Source organism: Tursiops truncatus, chromosome 13, assembly GCF_011762595.2.
Source record: "Tursiops truncatus isolate mTurTru1 chromosome 13, mTurTru1.mat.Y, whole genome shotgun sequence".
Lineage (NCBI taxonomy): Eukaryota > Metazoa > Chordata > Mammalia > Artiodactyla > Delphinidae > Tursiops > Tursiops truncatus.
In genome coordinates this window covers 72,160,930-72,184,283 of record NC_047046.1, presented here as the reverse complement: position 1 = coordinate 72,184,283, position 23,354 = coordinate 72,160,930, and the positions used below count along the sequence as shown (strand labels likewise).

The following is a 23,354-nucleotide window of genomic DNA, read 5'->3' as shown; positions in this document are numbered from 1 at the left end:
CAAAGAAGGGCAAGTTCTTTGTTGCCCAGGTGTTAAAATCACCACAACAAGACTGGGAAACTGAGATAAAGTAGGAGTTTGGGATTAACATATACACACTACTGGGTATGAAACAGGTAAACAAGGAACCACTGTATAGCATAAGGAACTATACTCAACATCTTGTAATAAATTATAATGGAAAAGAATCTGAAAGAGTGTATATACATATAAACACACACCTATTTATGTATGTGTAACTGAATCACTTTGCTGCACACTTGAAACTAACATAATATTGTAAATTAACATTACGTCAATTTTTTTTTTCCCTGGCCGCACCGCACAGCATGTGGAATATGGGATCTTAGTTCCCCTACCAGGGATTGAACCCGGGCCCTCGGCAGTGAGAGTGCAGAGTCCTAACCACTGGACTGCCAGGGAATTCCCTATACTTCAATTTTTTTTTAATCATTAAAAAAAAAAAAGACTGGAAAGCTGAGAAGTCCCTCCTCCCTGGAGTGACAGGATGTTACAAAATTTGGGAGTTACCAACTCACCTCATCCCATCCATCAAATTGTCCATTATTGGTCACTCCCGGCCCTTCCTGTACTTTTTAATCTTCTTTTTGTATATTAAGACCAGCCTCATTCTAACAAGACTGAAGGTGATTGTTACAAAATAACAGTATACAAAATATAAGACTATAAAAGGGCTTCGAATGGAGAAGTAAGGTCCGAGGACCCCAGAAAGTGAACTGTGGTTCTCAACCACTCATTAGAACAGTACTTCTCAAGCTTGATGCTCAGTTTAAAAGGTTAAAAAATTCTCAAATCTCCTCTCTGTGCTGTCTGAAATTCTCTGATTGATATTTCATTTACAGAAGTGTAAAACTAGGTCTACGGTCTATGGCACTAGCTGTCACCACGCTGGTTCCTTGGGGTTCCATGTGGGTCTGCTACCAGCTGTGTTTGATGTCGACTCAATTCTCCCACGCCTTTTTTTTTTTTTTTTTTTTTTTTGCGGTACGCGGGCCTCTCACTGTTGTGGCCTCTCCCGGACGCTCAGGCTCAGCGGCCATGGCTCACGGGCCCAGCCGCTCCGCGGCAGGTGGGATCTTCCCAGACCGGGGCACGAGCCCGCGTCCCCTGCATCGGCAGGCGGACTCTCAACCACTGCGCCACCAGGGAAGCCCTCTCCCACGCCTTTTTAACTGCAAATGGAAACTTCTGTTCACACGGCCAGGCACACAATTATTTGCCATTCACTGGGCAGCAGGACATCACTGGTGTATTAAGTCAATTTTGGTCCTATTTCCTTAGCTTGAGACACTGAAGGATCACTTACGGCGACACCAAGATGATGTCAAATGTAGGCCCAGAAATTCTACAGCTGTGATCACCTAAGAGCCGGCCCCTCGGCCTTCAGCCCAACCTCACTGCACGAGCCGATCCACTTTCTGCATCGCCTTCTCCCTCTCTGCCACAACCACACACACTGGTATCTCCCAACTGGAGAAAAGAAAACATCCTCCAGGACCCTGGCCCCTGCTTAGCTGCAGCCACGTCTCTTCACTCCTGTTCACGGCAAAATTCCTTTGAAGAGTTGCCTCTGCATGCCCACATTTCCTTCCTCTCCTGCCTGGGGCATCCCTTCCCCCACTCCTGATCACCAGGGCATCCACCTAGCCACGTCCACACACACTCACTGTCCTCCTGCCACCGGATGCTGCTGACCACTCCCACTACCCCACCCCACCCCCGCAGCCTTCCCGAGGCCACACGTGGTTAGAGGCCACGCCTCCTCGCCCAGACCTCCAAAGGCTGACAGACCCAGGGCCTGTGCTCTCCTCTCGCTAGTCCTCATTTCTCCGAGTTCCCAGGCCCCACAAGCTAACCACATGCTGAGGACCCCAACGTCCCACCCCTGCCCCGATAGCTCCACTGGGCTCCAGATGCTTACACCTACCTGCACGCTGGCATTATCTGGAGGCTGAGTAGGTATGTTACTCTTAACCTAATCAAAACAGTCCTTTGGATTTCCCCATTTCCCCTTAATCTTCTTCCTCTCGAGATCTTCCTCTCGGTAACTGACCACCTAATTGCTCACACCATAATCCTGGGTGGTAACTCCATATCCGTCTATCAAGAGCCAGGCAATTCCTCCAAATACAGGCCAAATCCATCCACGTCACTACACTGTGCTGTGCCCTTCCCTGGACCCCAGCCCACCACCACCTCTCGACCAACCAGTACTGGAGTTTCCGGACTGGTCTCCTTGCTTTCATTCTTGTCCTTGCCCCAACAGTCCTTTCTCCCCAGAGCTGCTTCAAGCCACAAATCAGATTCTGCTACTCCTCTGCTTAAAACCCTCCAATGGCTCCCCAACTGTGCTGAGAAAACCCAGCCCTCTGGATCGGTCCCCTGTCCACACCCCCGACCATTGCCTGCCAGTACCCCCACCCCCCATGCTCCAGCCAGGCTAATTCTCTCTCTGTTCCTCAAGCTTGTTGCCTTTGTGTTTGCTATCCCCACTGTCTGGAATATTCTGTCCCCAAACCTCAAGCAGCTGTCAACACCTCATTCAGCTCTCAGCTGAACTGCTGTTATAGTATACTATAGGTTCTTGAAGAGCAGGTGCACACCCATGGCACCCGGCGGGGGCACTTTGCCCCCTCAGGGACGTGAAATTTGCAAAAACATGTCACAGCCTCTCCCTGATGCCGGGATGGCCAATGTTCACACCACCCAGCCTCACTGCTGCAACCCTTCATGCAACCCTTCATTCACCACGAAGGGCCTGATTCATGCTTAAGAGGCATCTGCTTCTGGGAAGAGGGATGCTGCGCTTCCCAGCATCAGACACCACTTCCTGTGTTTGGGGATTCCCACAGCGTGAGTTCTGGTGGGAGGCTGGGTCCATCTCCCACTACAGAAACCAAAAGTTTAAAAGGGGAAGAAACAGACTCGTCGCACCCCTCCCCCAGCAGCAAGGATGTAAGCCCATGGTTGTGGTGAGCCAATCAGAGGCTCCTGCCTGAGTTTTCCCACTAGGGACGCAAAGAGACAGTGGGCAGAAAAGAATCAGTGTAGCGGGCCTGAGGCTGCTATCCTTAGAAAGCCCACTTGCAAGATTGGCTGGCTTCCCTCCACTGATATAAACGTTCCCTAAATGCTAAGTGTGCCTCAGCGTGCCCAGACTGTGCAAACACCTGCCTTCCTTCTGGGAGCCTGGAATTTTAGTACATGGTAGGCAGAGGGCACTTACACAATCAGTCCCCAATAAAAAGCTTGGGCACTGAGTCTCTAATGAGATTCCCTGGTAGACAACGTTTCCTATATGTGATCACAGTAGCTGATAGAGGAATTAAGCACATCCTGTGTGACACCCCTGGAGGAGGCCTCTTGGAAGCTCCCGGCTGGTTTCCTCCGGATGTCACTCCGGGCATCTTTATCCAGCTTTACCGATTTTGCTTTGTTACCCTTTCACGTAATAAACTGTAACTGTCAGTGTACCCATTTCTGGGTCTTGTGAGTCCTGCTGAATCATGGAGACTGACAGCGGTTGTGAGGACCCGCAACACAAGTAGGAAATGAGAGAGCTGATGCAGCTACCGCAGGTGGAGCCCTGCCACACGGCATCCAGAGACGGGTGGGGAACACTGTCGGAGGTGGCATTCAGGGTCTAAGAGCCCTGGAGCCCTTGTCAGATGCTTCCTGCAGGCTCTCTGGCTGCAATTCTGGGTGTCCAGCCTCCCTTAGTCCCTGACCACTGCCCAGGTTTGGCTTTCCAGCTTTCCAGGTACTTCTGTGCTATGCAAAATGCCTTCAATAAATCCCTTTCTGCTCAAATTCATCAGAATTGGTCGCTGTTGCTTGCAATCAAGAGCCCTAACTATCACAGATTTTGTGATACAGTAGCATTATAAATAAAATTGGAATGCCCGAAGCGGGGTGGGGTAGGTGGAGGGTCCTGTGAGTCCCACAGTACCAGGCTGGAGAAGTTGGTCATTCTGAGCAGGTCAAGCAAAGGGAGAGTGAGTTTAAGTGCCCTGTTGTCTGTTGGACCCAAACTTTGTGCCTCTTCATCGAAGGCTATTTTTCGAATCACCCTGAGGCAGAAACAATGGGATGAGTAGGGCATAGAGACCTGTCACTAAGACACAGAAATTCCCAGAAGCACCGACTTCATCTAGATAAGATCACTGGCTGTCACTACCAGCCCATGGAATTGACTGGAAGCAAAAACACCCGGAACCTAAGTTTTCATGGGAGCAACACTGCCACGTATTCAGCTCAGATGATGCCAGCCTATGGCTGCTCAACTCCCAGACAAACCACCCTGCAGTTCCAAACTCACACCAAGCAGGACCCAAGAGGAGGCGCTCTGCCAGTTCCCATCCATCCAGGCACGGCTGTAGAAGACAAGGACCAAGGAGGATCCTCACACTGGACACAACGCAGCAGAGCCGGAAGCTGCCGGACTGGCTGACCAAGGCAACAACTCATTACTCCTGTTCCGCCAGCAACCATCCACCCTGAGCTTCCCTATTTTCTCCCTCTCCAAACGGGAGGTTTATTGTAATAACCTGTTCCTTCTTCACCACTGGAGGCTGGATGGTTGGGGGGGAACATAACCAATTAAGCCATAGTCACTAGACCAAAAAAAAAACCTTCTTTCAGGTGGAAGAGAAGCGACAGTGTATCACCCAGAGATCCCTGCAATACTTAAATGAATATCTGGGTTGCCTCCCTGGGGAAAGGGAGCATGTGATTTCATGAAGTCATGGACATTTCTGAAGGTGGGTGAATTATCCAACAGGTGCACTATGGGCTGAAACAGTAAGGCAATAAAGGTAATTCCACCCCCTCTTTCCCACTGGCTGGTTGAGGGATGAGCAGAGCGAAGCTTCTGTGGGCCAGCGAGACACAACGAGAGATTTCCTGGGTGATTATGGGAATGAAATTTCATTTATCTTAAGCGGAAAGCCACAGGAAGCGATTATCTTTCCTCTGCAAGGAGGAAAAGAGAACAAAGCTCTAAGTGCCACTGGCAGCCACCCTCAGACCAATAAGGCCTCTGAACAGGGCCAGGCTGTAGATAGCGGAGTCATGAAAAACAAACTTGATTCCTCGATGATATCATTGAGCTGGCCCTTGTCCTACGGTCCAGGTGGGTACTTCTTAATAGACACATCATAACTGAACAAGAGAGATGAGGCTGGAGTCGCCATAACAACTATCAAGGAGCTACCATAACACACAAGTTGAGATTGGCCAACTCAAGTGCCACAATTCTAAGATACCACCACCTGTAAGCTGTAACTTTGGGGAGGATGGGGGATACGGAGGAGATAAGTGTGCAAGGAACCTACCACCATATTAAACACACTTATCAACACTAAAAGGCTGATGGAAGGGGGATAGAGCGATGTCCCAGGTTAGATGTAACATAGTATTTGCCAACTCTGTCCTTCCGTTCAGGAAGGAACGACCATGAAACATACCCTGGGAAACAATGACACTTGAGGGACGTTACTCAAGGGACGTTACTTAGCTTGAAGGCAAAACAAAGAAGAGCTTCCAGCCACTCTGTTATGTGTCCCTATGACTATAGCTATTCAGTTGTCACCTTGATATCTAAACGCTACTCAAGGCTGCAATTAGGTAACGACAAGACCTCTCACTCGAAACCCAAGAAAACAAAATACAGAGAAACAAATTTGAGTTTGATCACAGGTCACCATTTTCATAGTACACACACGAAAAAGTCAGAACACTACTAAAGATTTAAATGACTTTAATGCAACTGTAGTGCCCTGAAGGATGAAAAATCATACGTGTCTACAGTGGAGAAAATGAAACATCTAGTTTGCAAGCTGCTGGTGAAAAGAAGATTGGATTTACCAGCCACTTTTTCTGAGAAAATAACCAACCTTTTACCTCTCCCCTCCACTTCCCACCTTGGGAGGCTACTGAAAGGCACAAGTGGCAACGCAACGACCTTGATGTCCTCAGATACAAAGCACAAAGCAGGGCGTTGATAAAATGTGCCCAACTGAGCAAACACTATAATATCTGGATGGAACAAGTGCTCTAATTTTACCCAAAGCCTGAAGCACATGCATTTGGGAGGTTTCTTTCTACCTCATTTTCAGACTTATTCTTATGTTAAGAAAAAAAAAAAAGTTTGTTGTAGAAATATAGAAAACATTAAGCAAGCAAAAAAGACAAGAAAAAGTACCTGTAATTCCTTTTCTTAAAGATAACTGCCATTAACATCATGGGTTATATTCCTGGTCATTTTTCCTATGCATAAACACCTTTTTTTTTTTTTGCGGTACGCGGGCCTCTCACTGTTGTGGCCTCTCCCGTTGCAGAGCACAGGCTCCGGACGCGCAGGCTCAGTGGCCATGGCTCACGGGCCCAGCTGCTCCGCGGCATGTGGGATCTTCTCGGACCAGGGCAGGAACCCGTGTCCCCTGCATCGGCAGGCGGACTCTCAACCACTGCGCCACCAGGGAAGCCCTATGCATAAACACTTTTAACCACAATAGGATTCTACTGTTTTGGAGAAACAGCACACCCAGTGTTTTGTAACCTACTTTTCCCACGTACTATTATATTACTGTCATCTCCATGTTATTAAATATTCTTCAATATCTCCCCACCCCCTCTCCCATCCTTGTGGCTGCACAATAAATACCCTTCTCCATCTCACTTCTCCCAGCAAAGGAGGAAAAGCTCTTAGTTCCAGCTTAAATGTTCTCTTTCACTGAGAGTGGCATGGACATATATACACTACCAAATGTAAAAATAGCTAGCTAGTGGGAAGCAGCCGCATCACATAGGGAGATCAGCTCGGTGCTTTGTGTCCACCTAGAGGGGTGGGATAGGGAGGGTGGAGGGAGATGCAAGAGGGAGGGGATATGGGGATATATGTACACGTATAGCTGATTCACTTTGTGATACAGCAAAAACTAACACACCATTGTAAAGCAATTATACTCCAATAAAGATGTTAAAAAATATATTTAAAAAATCATCATGTTGTAGACCTTAAGCTTATACAATGTTATATGTCAAGTATATCTCAATAAACCTGAAGAAATTCCATTTAAAAAAAAATGTTCTCTTTCACTAATAACACGCACTGACAATTAAGACCTCTATTCCAAAGGCAGGCAGCGCAGCCCATATCAACTTCTCAGTTATCCGCAAAAACATACTCTGGAACTCAAAATCAACAGAGTTCAGCTCACTCTAGTTACAGCTTAATTCAAGAACCACGTTCATTTATCCTCAGGAGTTAACAGGCGAGAAGGAAATACAGCCAGTTCCAAGTTTAAAAACCAACTTACTGTTAATTACAGCTGCTTCCTAATCATCACACACAGTATGCAAAACACAGAAGGAATGAGAAGAAAGGATAGAAGGAAGCAAACTGATGCTCGGTTTTGCTTTTTTTTTTAAACCCCACACTCCTTCCCCTTTCCTTACCAAATTGCCAATGAAGATGAAGTTAGCACTCTGGTGACACCCGAAGATAAACCACTGATTAACTGAGAGAGGAAAAAAATGGAAACTTAGAAAAGAAGCACCGGATATTTAACGGATTCCCATTCTTCGAGAGCTGATAGTAGCTGGGAGAGTCGGAAGTATGCAGAGCTTCTAATTGAGCGGGATACACATCCACCCACTTTTTCTCATGAATAGTTAATACTGAGTGCTTACGAAGCAAAATAAGTCTCTAAGTACCATCGGCTTGCTTTCATTTTCTGGGAAAACCAGACCAAGGTGACTTCCAGCACTAAAAAGCAAAACTTAATACATGTAAATAAAAACTAACCCTTTCGATACAAACATCTTCAGTTAAACAACAGGAAAAGTCAGTAGAGAGGATCTTCGTCGTCTGCTCCATTACCTGGGACCCAAGCCTGTCTTCCCTGGAGTCCCCGCATTGGTGACACCTAACACGGTGGCCAATATGTACATTCAAAACTTTAAGTCACATAGATCGCCAAAAACCTGTTTAACTTTGAAGTTTTAAACATTAAAACAGATGCTCAACTGGGGCTGCTCCACGTGACCTCCAGCCAGGTGGGCGTGAATTGTCCATCTTTCTTGCTGCAGCTGCCTCACTACTATGACAACCCACAAGGGCAAGTCCAGCTTTACAAAGTGCTCTAAAAGACACGAAGTGTGATCCAGAACTGCGCCTGAGGAGACCAGGAAGAGCCGGGTCTTGAACAAGGCTGAAAATGGGAAATATAATTAAAATATGAAAACTGTATTAACAAAGGCAAGAATCAGAGGCACAAAAAAAAAAAAAAAAAAAGAATCACAAGAGGCACAGCTCAGGCCCTTGTCCGCTGTTCCACAGGGTCCCCACCCGGGTCTGCTCCCTCAGTCCGGAGGGACCTAGTCACACAGATGGAACACATTGTCTCCATCTGGAAGACAGAGGTGACCACAGAGGTGACCTAAGCCACTCAAGTGGCGCAGTGGTTGAGAGTCCGCCTGCCGATGCGGGGGACACGGGTTCGTGCCCCGGTCCGGGAGGATCCTACATGCCGCGGAGCGGCTGGGCCCGTGAGCCATGGCCGCTGAGCCTGTGCGTCCGGAGCCTGTGCTCCGCGACGGGAGAGGCCACAACAGTGAGAGGCCCACGTACCGCAAAAAAAAAAAAATTCACTTCAGCATTATCTGGGAAGCCCTGACAAGTCCCGGGTGATGGGCCACCACCCTAACCAGCAATGGGACTATTCCCTGGGTGTGTTCATCCCCTGCATGGGGCCACCATCCCTACAAACCCCGCCAGGGGGCATCTTCACAGGATGGATTTCACGTCGCAGCATTTTACACTAAAAGAAAAGTCATTTTTGAATGGCCCTTTTTTCCTGGTGAATAGGAAGCATAAAAAGAATACGAAATCTCTCAGTGGACGCCTGCCTGCCAAGAAGTTACCAAACAGTGAATTTGATGACAGCAAGGGAATCTGATAGCCTCACCATTAAACTTGGCCAGTTTTGAATCAATACGGGACTCTGAACTCAGGGAAAAAAAGTCGACCAAAGCGTCAAATTCAAGCTCATTACCTGGGACGTGCTTATGTAACACAGCTCTTCTCACCTAAAGCCTAATTCAGGCCACACGGGTTCAGAATAAAACATTATGCCTATAGGAGATCTTATATTTCTATGAAATAAGTGTCCCAGATCTCTAAGCACTGCTTTTCTCTCTGCCGGAACCTGAGCCACGGTCTTGCCTCAGGAACCAAGAATATCTCCAGCAATTCAATACCCGGGAGTAGTGAAGATTGTTAGTTTCTCTCAAAGTCAATGACAGCAATCATGAAACGGTCTGTACAATGCAAGGAGAATTATTCAGAAGTCCTTATGCACCCAAGAAGAAAGGATGTGACAGTGGTTCTCAAAGGACCTTTCCTGTGTGTTTGTATGTTATGGGGGCTTTTTCCCCCAAATCCAAATGCCTGTCCCTCCCCCAAATTTTAATATGTTCCGGATAAGAGGAACCCTGAAAAACTTGGAAAACAGATGATTCCTGATACTGCCCACAATGAGAAATATCACTTTAAGTGTTTTTAGTAAAGAACTGACTTTTTAGTTAATAGGAGAATATTGTTTTCTAAATCTAGTTTCTTTATCCTCATCTCTAAAGTATCCTCCCATTTCTATATTCCACCAACAAGCAACGCCAACAGTAACATCATTAAACAAACAGTACAAACGTTGCCACCTATAGTCGGAAAATGAAATATATTTGTTTATACTGTGACCTGGAAGAGAAACAATATAAAAACAGAAAGTAACACTGTCACACTTCTCATGCTCTTCCTTAATCCTATGACCTTAATACTTATCATCATCATATGACTCGTTTATTATTTTAATCCTCTTTTACATGGATTGTCAAAAGATCACTATGTAGTCAGGTTTATTACCAATTCCCAAATCTATCAGTAGGACAGAAACACTTACTCAAAGACCTACCACATCAAAATGCTTAAAAACTCCAGTTAGGGTCTCTTTTGACTGCTGTTACTTGTCTAGGACCCAAAATTCAAAAGCAGCAATAAAACCTGTTTAAACGTCTTCTTAACTCAAAATTAAAAATTTAATATGATCTCAATCTATCACAGAGAAATTAATTTGTTTCTTCCACCAGTCACATACTACCATGTTTTTATGGTATTATATAAATAACTGCACAATACAGAAAGGTTATGAATTATCAATGAACATACAGTTTCTTCCCTTTGGGGTGCGTGCAGAAGCAATGTAGCAGGAATTCTAAAGTACTGCTGTGATGATGTCACATTCCAAAACCATTCTTAACGTCAGGGGTTTCTTTCTTGAGATTATTCATATTTCTCCTGAATGTATACCAAGCATACGGATGCTCCCACAATTCCCAAACAACTTTCCAAGGAAGTTTCCTTGGTGATGTGGGCACTCGCTGCATTGAAGAGACAGGTGCCCAGGCCCCATTCAATCACTTCCCTTTAAATTGCATTCTGGGGACTTCCCTGGTGGTCCAGTGGTTAGGACTCTGCACTTCCACTGAAGGGGGCAAGGGTTCAATCCCTGGTTGGGAAACTAAGATCCCGCAAGCCTCATGGCGAGGCCAAAAAAATGAAATATAATAAAATTTAAAATTTAAATTAAATTGCATTCCACATGGAAAAGAACTTGCAGTCATCTGAGGATTCCCATTTGCCACTCTCCTCATGCCTTTGACCAAAAAATTGTATTCCTTAAGGAAACTACTTTTCAGTGAGGACATAATTCAAATAAACATTCTGACTATAAAATTCAGCAGACTATACATTAGAATGTCAATTTCTTGCAAATTCCATAGACTCCTTGAAGCAAAGAAAAACCAACAGAGAGGAGAATTTAAAACAATACGTTAGGGCTTCCCTGGTGGCGCAGTGGTTGAGAGTCCGTCTGCCGATGCAGGGGACGCGGGTTCGTGCCCCGGTCCGGGAAGATCCCACATGCCGCGGAGCGGCTGGGCCCGTGAGCCATGGCCGCTGAGCCTGCGCGTCCAGAGCCTGCGCTCCGCAACGGGAGAGGCCACAGCAGTGAGAGGCGCGCGTACCGCAAAACAAAGCAAAACAAAACCAGTACATTATATTGGCCGATTTTAAAAACTGCTTTCAAATGTCACCATAAAACCTAGGCCCTTTTAGGATCTGTTTCTCAAATGTTAGCAGTAATGACACATGTAACTGGGGTAGCCCATGTCCTGGGTAGAGAGCTCCCCGACCAGCAGGGATAGGCCTGACTCCGGCAGGCACTTGGAGCTGGAATGAAGGGACAAGGCTTATGTTCCTCTGAGAAGCGGCCTCTCAGCATCCTCCTTCAGATCCAAACAATACCCAAACTGTAATTTCTGAAAGCAATCTTGTGACCATTTTTTGCACAGCTGCAAAGATGGCCTGCAGGGTTTCTCAAGTAATCTCTAGAAAACACACATGGACCACATTCTATACATTAACGACTATTCTCAATTACTCACATGTGGCTAATCAGGTGGCCCAGCAGCTAGGTTCCCTGTTTCTTCTCTGCTGATGTCCACTTAAGAGCATTTGCCTTATGCTAGCCCTTTTCTCTGAGACAGAAGAGCAGGAATCTGAGTGGAGCTGACTTTAAATTATTGACTGGACGTTCCCGGTAGCGCAGTTGTTAAGAACCCGCAGATGGGGTTCGATCCCTGGTTTGGGAATATGCCTCAGAGCAACTAAGCCCGTGCGCCACAACTACTGAGCCTGAATTCTAGAGCCTGTGAGCCACAACTACTGAGCCCATGTGCCACAACTCCTGAAGCCACACGCCTAGAGTCCGTGCTCCGCAACAAGAGAAGCCACCGAAATGAGAAGCCCGCGCAGCGCGAAGAAGAGTAGCCCCTGCTCACCACAACTAGAGAAAGCCCACAGACAGCAACGAAGACACAACACAGTCACAAAAAAAAATTACTGACTGATGGGGCGTGGTGTTTGAAACTGATGACCCAGGGTTATCCCAGGCTTCCGGTTAGAGTAAGTAATAAATTCTAACACATCCTTGTTTTCCTATTTTAACATCTCTGAAATAATGATGCTTCATGAAATCAACAGTATTATCACAGCTTGATAGCTTTTCTTTTCTTAGTGGTCGACAAAACAGTGGTGCATCTTAAAATTGACAGCATCTTGGAGTAAAGAAAATACTATATCTATGCCAAAGGTTAACCTTAAATGTTTGTTATGAAGCGGGTAATTATATGCAAATGAGCAAGAAGACTCCTAAGACTACAGGAGAAGAAGAGACCGTGGCAACTGTAGCACAGCTGCCACATCTCAAGGGCCACAACTCAGACCCATTAACTTGCCAGGTGAGAATGTAGCCCCAATGAAGTCAGATTTTTACCATTTTCCATGAAAATTCCCAAGATTTAAAACACTATGGAGATAATACTAAGCAGGGTCCCTGGTCATCTGTGGCCAGAAGCCATCAGTTTACAACCCCTGACATTTATCTCCTACATTATCCTGAATAACTTAGTTATGAAGACTTTTCAAGTACTTGGAAGAGAGGGAGCATGTTAAAAACTAGGGTTGTGGAATCAACAGAACTGGGTTCAAATCCTGGCTCTACAACTTAACTCGCTCTGGGTCCTTATGCAGGTCACTTAACCTCTCTGAGCCTCCATTCATCTGTAAATCATAGCACACCTCACTGGGTTCTTACAACAATTAAATGAGACGGTAAGTGCATAAAGGCTTAACACAGTGCCAGGTGTAGAGAAAACATATGAAACGTTAGCCAACTATCCTTATTTGCATAAAATAAAGAGGGAGGGTGTCAAAGTATCATCCCACGTCAGCCTGGCCTTCGTCTCTATGCCATTTGTTTCATTCTAACCGCCAAAAAATGTAAATGCCATATCTAAGGAAAAAGTTATCAAACTTTCACTCACCAGAAAATCTTGTAAATAAAGGATACCTTTCTGAGATGCTGTAATGAAAGATTTCAGAAGGTTAACAGCAACATTCACGAGTAAACTATGCCAAAATGGGCTGCAGCTTGCCAAAAAATAAACAAAAACAAAAAACCACCAAGGAACTAAGCCAAATGCAGAAACTAGTCCAAACTGTTCTGATTCCAAATCAAATCTGATCCTGGGCCCTGAATCAGAAATTTGCTTAATCTGCTAATCCCTCCAATACCAAAAGCCCTTCGTCTGATAGCAATTTCCAATTTGATTACCTAAATGGACTTAATTTGAATCCGGGTGAATATGAACTATAATTCACCAGAGGAACCCCAGCCAGAAAGGCACAATAAAAAATAAACAGCACATGCACTCACACAAGCAAAGCCCACATTTAATCCCTTTCATTTGACAAGCTGGACAGACCTAGGAACAATGCCCTCTGTCTTGGCATCCCGCGATTTTCTGGGTTAATGCAATGCTTCATCACCAGCAGCGCTTAGAGCTAAAGCGTCTTTCTGTGACGGGCTACAACTAAGTGCATGCCAAACACACGATAATGCTTTTCACCAACCTTCAATGAAAATACAAACTTTTATGAAATTTGCTAGGTACGAATGCCTATTTAGCTAAGAGGTTTATAAGGTGACTCTTCCACACAGCAATCAAAATATCTTTGTTTGTGATGATCTACAGCACACCAACTGTATGAATTGAAGCGAACGCCTTGGGAAAACAACCCTGCTGTTTGCTTCATCAGGCATCTACTTTAAGAGCCTGTTAAAATCTTCCATTTGTTTTCTTACACAGGCTAACTCAGGAAGACGAAACAAGCTGTTCAAATTCAACAATTTCTTGTTAATATTCCACGAAGGCAATCCCTGATCTTCCGAAGGGCAACCTGACAGCATGAAACCTCCCATAAAAAGCAAATACCATAAAAATGTGAAGTCATCAAAACAGCCCTGCCTTTTTTTTTTTTCCTCACCACTGGTAAGGCAAGCTGAAAAGGGAAGACAGATGTGACCTGTCTTTTGGAATAGTGTGTGGAACTAAATAGTATCACCAACATGGCCACCACTCAATCAATCAATATAATGTCCTCATCACCTCTTGCTATTCCCTATACAGCCCTAAATTCCCCTCCAGCAACATACAGGAGTGAACCCAGTCATACACAAACACACACACTCACACACCCTGATTCTGTTTACATTCCATCCTTCACTTTTGCCCCAGACACCAATTAAGATCATCAGTATTAACTCACCTAGACAAAAGTGGTAAGATGTGCTCTGGGTCGATTCTGACACTAACTGTAAATGCAGACAAAGCAGAAACTACACTGACATGCATGTGATTCATTTATCCAGCTGCTTTTCCCAAAACGCTCTTTAAGAATTCTCTTTTCCAGGGATTTTTAATAATAATCATAATAAGTCATTTTTTTAAAAAGACCTAAGATGAAAGGCAGCTGTCTTCATGCCCCTTTGTTTGGGAATGTGTATCTCACCACCTTTCTAAAAGCTCACTGCCTGCCCTCTACCGCTACTAATTAAATGGAGAAGTAGAGAATGAAAGAGTAAGCTCCTCAAAGAGAAAACAGGGAGAGGAGATCCCCCTGAGTAAGTGAAACACTGTTACTTTTCACCCATCCTCAGGTAAGTGCACAAAAGGGTGGGAAATATTTTACAAGAGCCCAGCATGGCAAAATGATCGGAAACGCCAATCACATTATTTGCATTGCGATCATTCTTTGATAAAATAAATACCACAGCAAGCTTTACCTAGCAACATTAAGGGGGGGAACATACCCACAACACCTTCTCCACCCTAAAACACCTATTCCATTACACACTTACGGAGCGCGCGCGCGCACACACACACACACACACACACACACTACCAGGGTGGGAGAGAAGCCATAACGTGGTCGTGTCTATTAACCCCACCCCTATCGCCAGAGAAAGAGGGGATCTCAGAAAAGAAAGGAGAGGAAGAAAGAGAAACCCAGAAATCCTTGAATTTCCAGACATTAACTTATCATGAAATGCACAACCAGGATAGGAAATACCTCCCCGCTGAGTAATGCCTCTTGGGTTGTAAATTCACCTCTCGAAAGGGGAGCCAGACCTAAACGCGCGCCCCGCCAGATGGCAAACCCCTCCTACCTGCTCCATCCAGCTTGCCCGTCACGCCGCGCCAGCGACAGCCGCCCACCCCACTTTTGGCAGAGCAACACACTAATAAGACCCGAGCGTGGCTGGTCGGGAGAGGTCTAAGCAGTGATGTAGCAGGATCTTCTCAAAAAGGGGGAGTGGGAACCGGCGAGGAGAGAGTGAGGGTAAAAACAAAGCCCTTTCCAGGCGAAACGACAGCCTCGGGGGCGTGGCTTACTTAATTCGCTTCATCAATAAAAAGGATCAATTGAGCTTTCCTCTCTCCACCCACCCCGGAGGTGCTGGATCCCAGAGAGGGAAAAAAAAATGGCAGGGCTGCAAGCTTCCCCCAAGTTTCCAGCAGCACCTGCCCCCATCCTAGATCTCCTCCCCCCACCAAAAAGACCCCGAAATCCACACTCCTGGCTTTAGACTCTGCAAGACAGAGGGTCGGACACGCACAGCTCAGAACGTTTCACTCTCTCCCACCGTAACAAGCACACACGCATCAGAACACTTGCTGACACCATCATTAGAAAGTTCCAGGGGGAGACAATCCAGGTTTTGCCGCGGCCCCGGGCTCCCCCGCGCGGCGCGGGTCTCCAGCCCGCGACCCAGACGTGACACACGTCATGGACTCCCGGGCTGCAGGGGCGAAAGGCGGAAAGTTGCCCCACAGCCCCAAGAGACGCGGCTTGGAGGAAAGGAACACGCGGGCTGAGAAGCGCACGCGCCCTCCTTCCACCCAAAGGCGGGGAGCGGCGAGTGAACCCCAGGCTCGCTGGGCGTCGCGCCGCTTTATTTACAAACAATGCGCAGGGCCGGGGGGGGAGGGGCGGCAGGCTCGGGGCGGAAGAAGCGAGCACCCCACCGGGACCCCGCTCCCGGACGCTCCCGCCTTTGGGGTCCCCCTGCAGGCGCGGGGGACGCGCACCCAAGGGGTCGTCCCACTCCCCACTACCTGCCGCCGCCGGACAGGAACCTCCCGGGGAGTCCCGTCGGGAAGGGGGCGCAGCTCACCTCGTCTTCCGAAAGTCCGTAGACCGCCTCCCCAAGCCCGGTCGCCATGGAGCCGGCCCCCCGCGCGGGATCAGACGTGCTCCCGGGCTGCTGGGCTGCGGCGCGGTCGGCCAGGTCTTCCCTCCTCCTCCGGGGCCGTCCGGCCCTGCGCGCGTCCCGCCGGGCGCCGGCAGGTGAGGGAGCCCGAGCGCGCGCGCCCCGGCCGCTGCCTGCGCCGCTTCCTCCCGGAAGGCTGCGGGGCCTTGCGGGCCGGCGGTCCCGAGAGCGCGGCGTGCAGCGGGCGGCGGCGGCGCAGCGCCCGCCGGGCTTTCCCTCCCTCCCAGCTCGCCCGCCGCTCTCCGCCCCTCTCCGAGCCTGCTCTCTGATCTCTGGAACCCGGCTCGCCCGCCCCCACGCTCGCTCCCTCTCGGCCCCCGCTCTCCCCGCCCCCTCCTCCGCCTCCTCCCGCCCCGCGCTCAGAGGGGATCCTCCCCGCCTCGCCGGGGCGGGCACACGCGCCCCCCAAGCCAATCACAGGCCGGGTTGGGGGGCGGGCCGCGGGCGCGGGGGTGGTGGAGTTCGGCCCCAGTGCCCACCCCACCCCCTCGCTCCCCTGCGGTTCCCCGCGGACTCCCCAGCCGTGAAGCGGGTCCCCTCGGAGCTGACCCACCCTCCCCTCCCGCTCCCGCTTTCCCTCCGCTTTGGGGAGCGGGCGGGTTGGGCATTTGGGGCCGCTGAAGGCATTTTCCACAAGAAAGTCCATTTCTCTTCCCCGAGGTCTTTTCACCAAGACCCCTGAGCTCGCCGTAATTGTTAAAGGGGGGAAGATGGATGTTTCTGGACCCCTTTAAATTGTTGGCAAGCTCAACTTCGGTGCTTTGTCGGCGCCCCGGCGCCGATCCGCCCGGCCCGGCCGCCAGCCGGGAAGAGGCTGCCCCGGTGTGGCCGCAAGTCGCTACTGCCTTGTCAACCTTACACGGAACAAAACCAACACAGCGCCCGCTCTGAGTACACACCCACCCACTCGAAAACAGCGTGATTCTTTGAATAAAAGGCAGCTCTTTTGTGAGCCGCAACGTGAAATCTCAGACTCAAGTTTAAGGTAATCCTCTGCATATGCAAACCATTAAGACGTCCTATTAGCCACGGTAGGAATTCTTCCCACATCCCAGCTACTGTTTCTCTAGCAAGCAGTTCATTTAATCCATCAGATTTATAGGAACGCCAGAGACTAGTTTAAATAAGAGAGAAATTCGTCACTCGACTTTTTCAGGAAGCCTTTCCTTAAATTTAGATGTTAAGTACAGTTGTGGGTTCAAAAAGAAAACAGAAACAACATGCATTTGCCTCTGAAAAAACATCAAAGTGCCCTCTTTGGTATTCGCAGGGTGCCTTTAGGATTTTCATTCAAGTTAGTTGTTTCAGAAAGCAGAACTCACGTGATCCAAACCGCAGCTACTTTGCTAAGTATCAGTTTGTGCCCATGTAGATCGTTTTCGAAAGAAGGGAAACGCTCATCCTCTAACCTAAGCTCTCCTTTGCCTCCTACGACATTACTGTGGCTTAAATGCGTGCCATACTCAGGATTTTCTTTCAAGACAAAGCCTCTTGGAGTCAACCCCGTACTCAGAAGCCTTCCCCACCTATCTTGAGCCATTAAGTCCACAGTACTTAGATGCCACAAAAGCCCAACTGAGAAAAAAATCATCTTTAGGGAGGCACAGTTCAAAAGACAGTTCTCTGTACATTCTGTCCAGACCAAAGTTTTTCAACCTTTTCAGACCTAGAATATTTTTCTTTTCATGAAGATTTACAAACACACACACACACAGGCACACACCCCTATTCTAATATGCTCTTCACCGTGCCTGTGACTTATATAGTATAGGAGTCCTTGCGTCTTTATCCTCGCTAGCCAGGTCTTTGTTAAGTTCTGTACAGTTTACATTATGGGAGGGAGGGTAATCTTTTTAAAATTTTTCTAATAGAAAATTATAATTTCTAATTACACAGGACACCCTTCCTACAGCCCTAGAGGAGCACAGTTCTAGACTTTATCTTTGGGTGAGGCTGTATCATCTGGGAGCTGTAGGAGCTGTCCTCCTTCCTCTCCCTGTCCTGTTGCCATGATTCTGCTCCAACAACCCCACCAGGGCAGTCTACACCTGCCTGCACTCTGGGGTCATGCCCTTGGCTTTCCCTAAGGCATGATTATGAGAAACTACAATATGAAACTTGCCTTATGTCATGTATTGTAGAGGTGTTTATAAACATGATCTTTCAGCGAGATGGTTTGTGACCACCTAGAGGGGTGGGATAGGGAGGGTGGGAGGGAGGGAGACGCAAGAGGGAAGAGATATGGGAACATATGTATGTGTATAACTGATTTACTTTGTTATAAAGCAGAAACTAACACACCATTGTAAAGCAACTATACCCCAATAAAGATGTAAAAAGAAAATGATCTTGGCCTCACAGCAAAAAAATTTAAAAAATAAATAAAATCATGATCTTTAACGTTCAGTGTTTCCTGTAAGAAGACTCAAACAAGACATTTATTTCAGACCTAGGAGGAAAAGCTTTCTTCTAAGGAATTGGTAAGCTTTTCCATGATGGATGACAAGAATTATTTCAACTAATTTTGTTTTTCTATTAATTTTGGCCACCAGGAAACTCAGGACCCATTTTATGGCCCTAAGTCATAAAAGAACCCCATAAACAACAAAATCAATCCCCTGTGTAATCATGTACCAGCTTTCCCCCAGTACAGTGGTTCTCACCCCTGGATACACATTGTTATCATCTGGGGAGCTTTAAAATGACCAGGCACCCAGTGGCCAGCCTAAGAGAATATGATTTCATTGGTTCACAGGACCAATGTAACTTTCATAGGAGCACAGGCAATGGTAGTTGCAATAGCTTCCCAGGTGATGCTAATGTCCCTGTAAGATTGAGAATGGCAGCCCTGGCCAGTGGTTCCAAACTTGGCTGTACAGAGGAACACCTGGGGATGTTTAAAATCACTGCTCTGTACCTCCCACCCCCTACACAATCTCATTTAATTGCTGAGGGGTGCCACATGGGCATCAGAAGGTTTAGAAGCTCCCCAGGTGATTCTAATGCACAGCAAAATCTAGGGATCTCTGGCTCAGACTGATATTCTTTAAGTTTTCCATGATCTTTTCATTTTTCTTTTCAGTTTAGAGGTAATTGCATGTTTTAAACATACTCAAATCCTTTGTGGATGTAAACACATATACTTGGTGTGACTAGTATCAGGGAGCAGTTTTCCCCACCCCCTACCACTCTGAAGTCTCAGATTAGTCCAATTTCTTGCAGGGGGGTAGTTCAGGGAGCACAACCCTTAAGAGAAACTCTTGCTGCAGTCTTATCCAAAGCAAAACTGTCCTTTCATCCTCCAATCAGTTTCACGTCTACTTAACAATTATATAGAACCTAACTTGTAGATTCATCTCTGGAATTTCTTCCATTTTGTTGCCCTTGGAGGCTGCCTTTAACATCTTAGATTTCATACCGTGGGTGCTTGGTAAATGCTATTCACTTGGATCACCAGAAGTGAAAAGTTAGCAAGAACAATTTTCAAGTACAATGGGTAATCACAAATAGGGAACATTTTTAATGCTAAGCCTCTACAAATTATTGAGTTGACTTAGCAAGCTGTGTATATCTTAAGTCTGGGAAGTGCCCAAAGAGAACACACAGTGTCACATATCTGCGTGTTTCATATAAACAACACTATTTTTTTTTCTTTTCAATTTTTGGTATTTTGTATTCTTGAAAAAGAAAGCTCATGAGGCAGACATTTTGAAGATGGACATGTACCTGTAAAACCCATTGTCATCTTGGAACTTAGTGACATTCATTGACACACAGAGGCATCTCACAGGTTTAAGGTGTGTATGATTATACAGGCAAATAAACCATACTTCAAATTTTTGACAAACATAGAGGTGGATAGCAAAATTTACAATGACTTGTAAATAGCTAATCATTTTGTATAAAAATAGCTAGGCTTTTTAAGCAACATATTTTGAACACCTGTGTGCTATTCATTCTTGCACCCTAAAAATAATAAAATATCTGAGATATAGGTACATGATTCCAGTTTCTTTCCAATCTAACAAAATACCTGCCTTTTATCTGACTATATTAGCTATTTACTTTTATCATTTATTAATATTTATGAAATGTTTGATTTGTTTTCACATTTTTACTGTTTTCTTTCTTATTTTTCATGCATCTTTTTATTGAATTACGCTGTTATTGTTCTTTATTTTCCTATTATATTTGGGATGTTAATCACTGCCTTACTGTTCTTTTCCTGTTTACCTTGGACATTTTACATGCATACCTTACTTGACAAATCAAAAGTTAATATCCTAATCCCCCATCTGAACAATACAAGAACCTTAAGACACTCTTTTTGTTCATCAACTCCTTCCATGGTATTACTGTCCAATTTCGTTCTGTACTTTTTTTAAACCACCAAATTAGATATTATTTTTATATACAATTTCTTTAGCTTTACCAATATATTTTGTGGTTCTGTTTCTAAGAATTCCTTGTTGCTTCTTAGACATTCCTTTGAGATCATTTTCTTCTTTAAGGACACCCTTTTAAATTCCTTTAGTAAAAGTCCATTGGTGATAAACTCAGTTTCTTTCTATCTGAAAATGTCTACCATCATTCATGCAAGATGGTGAAAATTATGTATTAGAAGCAGACTGAAAGCCATTGTGGAATGTAGAAGGATGTAAATCAATGCTGTTAATGTGACTAGTGTCACTAATTTTACCCACCCCTACCATTCTGAAGTGTAGGTCTGAAGTTAATTTATTTGGGGGTTTTGGGGGGAATGCAACCACCCTTAAGAAAAACTACTCAATAGTCTTGCCCAGGGTAAATGCTTGTCTCATTCTCAGTGCTTTGCAGATGCTATTCTGATTTCTGGCTTCCATTGTTGATGATGAATGGGCAGCTTTTAGTCTAATTACTGTTCCTGTGTAGGTCATCTGCTTTATCTTTAGCTGCTCTTTGTTCTTGATGTTCTAAATTTTCTATAATTTGTCTATATGTGATGTTCTTTTTATTTATCCTAATTATACTTTGCACTGTGGATTTAAATCTTTTATCCTTTCTGGAAAATGCTCAGTTGTCATCTCATCAAATATTGCCCTTTCTCCATTGTCTATATCTGTCCTTCTGGGACTCCAGTTACTCAGATGTAGACCTTCTAATCTGTTGTCGGTATCTCTTAACCTCTTGAACATACTGCATGTCCTTGTCTGTCTATGCTGCACTGAGTGATTTCTTCAGATCTCTCTTCCACTTTGATAAGTATTTCGTTGAGTTTAACTGTTTAACCCATCAGTTGAGTTTTTTATTCAATAATCAAATTTTTCATGTCCAAAAGTTCTACTGAAATTTTTTCAAATCAGCCTTGTCATTCTTTCTTTTTTAAAAATATTTTATTTATTTATTTGGTTGTGCCGGGTCTTAGTTGAGGCAGGCAGGCTCCTTAGTTGCAGTTTGTGGGCTTCATAGTTGTGGCATGCGAACTGTTAGTTGCTGCATGCATGTGGGATCTAGTTTCCTGACCAGGGATCAAACCCAGGCTCCCTGCGTTGGGAGCACAGAGTCTTAACCATTGTGCCGCCAGGGGAGTCCCAGCCTTGTCATTGTTTATAGTTTTTTATTTTGTGTTTCCAAATTTTATTTCCTTAAACATTTCATAACTAATTTTATATTTAGTTATAACTAAATAACTTAACAAAATATAAACATACCTTATTTTATATTTTGCTAAGTCATATCTAAAAGTTTGGAATATGTCTTCTGTAGTTTTTGCTGACCCTTGCTCATTGAGACTTCATTCCACGTATGTTTAATGTGAGTTCATTTGGTTGTGATTTTATTTGGTTAATCTTTGTCTATGGCAATCCAAAGTGGCTTTGTGTTTGTTTCTGCTAAGGGGACGCTACCACCCTGGGACCACTTTAGCCCCATTTGGGAGCCTCGGTTTCATATAGAAGCCTGAGCGAGGTTCAGTCACTAGCACCCCAAATTAATCTCCCCTTAATTGCAGTGTTGATATGGCATTTACTTGCTGCTTACTGCACCATTCTTTGGTTTCAGGTAACTTTTTTAGGGTGGAGGAGTATGGAACACATTATAACTGTTCAACAGATATACACTTCCTCACCTCCAGGAGGAATAAATGTTCCTGCCCCAATGATAATGCACTTGACCGTGTAACGTACTTAGTCCAATAGAATATGAGCAGAAGTAGCCGTGTGACTAGTTCAAAACAGAGATCATAGAGGCTTTGCAAGTTTTTGACACCTCTTCTGTGCTCCTGGACTACACTGTGAGAACATTCCATCCCAGGTGAGAGTCACTCCTTAAACCTGGGTACCATAAGGACACACAAGAAACAGCCCTGAACTTGACGTGCAGCCTGGAGCAAGGTCACCCAAATTACAGCTGCTAACATGCAGTGTGAGCTAGATAGATATTTTTTGTTGTAGCCACTGAAGTTTTGAGATTTTTGCTACACATCATTATCATTATCAAAGCCAAAGCTGACTAGCATATGAAACCTCCGGGCCTTAATTTGTTACTTAACATAAGCCTAACAATACATTTTAAAAGTCAGGATAGTTTACAGCAGGGAGACCCTTCAGGGTAGCTAGACTGACCTTATTTACAAGTGAGGCACTTGAAATGTAATGCAGTTGTGTTCTTCTACCTAAAAGAGGCAGTCATATTTGTTCTTTTAAATAATGCCTTTACGTTCTTATTCCTCTCCATTAACTTAGTAAACTTTAAAATCAAACACCAGGGGGGCTTCCCTGGTTGCGCAGTGGTTGAGAGTCCGCCTGCCGATGCAGGGGACACGGGTTCATGCCCCCGTCTGGGAAGATTCCACATGCCGCGGAGCGGCTGGACCCGTGAGCCATGGCCGCTGAGCCTGCGCGTCCGGAGCCTGTGCTCCGCGACGGGAGAGGCCACACAGGGAGAGGCCCGCGTATCGCAAAAAAAAAAAAAAAAAATCAAACACCAAATTCTTATTTCCTAGAAATTTGGAAGTGTATAAATTAGTTTCCTATGGCCACTGGAACAAACCGCCACACACTTGATAGCTTAAAACAATAGAAATGTATTCTCTTACAATTCTGGAGGACGGAAGTCTGAAAG

The 23,354-nt window shown here is 45.7% G+C and overlaps 1 protein-coding gene across 2 annotated transcripts in view; it reads right to left on the bottom strand.

Moving 5' to 3' along the window:
* Window positions 1–16,486, bottom strand: part of NEDD4L (NEDD4 like E3 ubiquitin protein ligase) — a 338,970-nt gene extending 322,484 nt beyond the window's left edge. The window contains exon 1 of one of the 2 annotated variants that reach the window (XM_019937118.3): window positions 16,158–16,486. In XM_019937118.3, coding sequence (XP_019792677.1) covers window positions 16,158–16,205 — 48 coding nt within the window. In that variant the 5' untranslated portion in view covers window positions 16,206–16,486. The remainder of the gene's footprint in view (window positions 1–16,157) is intronic. The other variant, XM_019937121.3, reaches the window with a different exon arrangement.
* Between the last annotated feature and the right edge of the window lie 6,868 nt (window positions 16,487–23,354).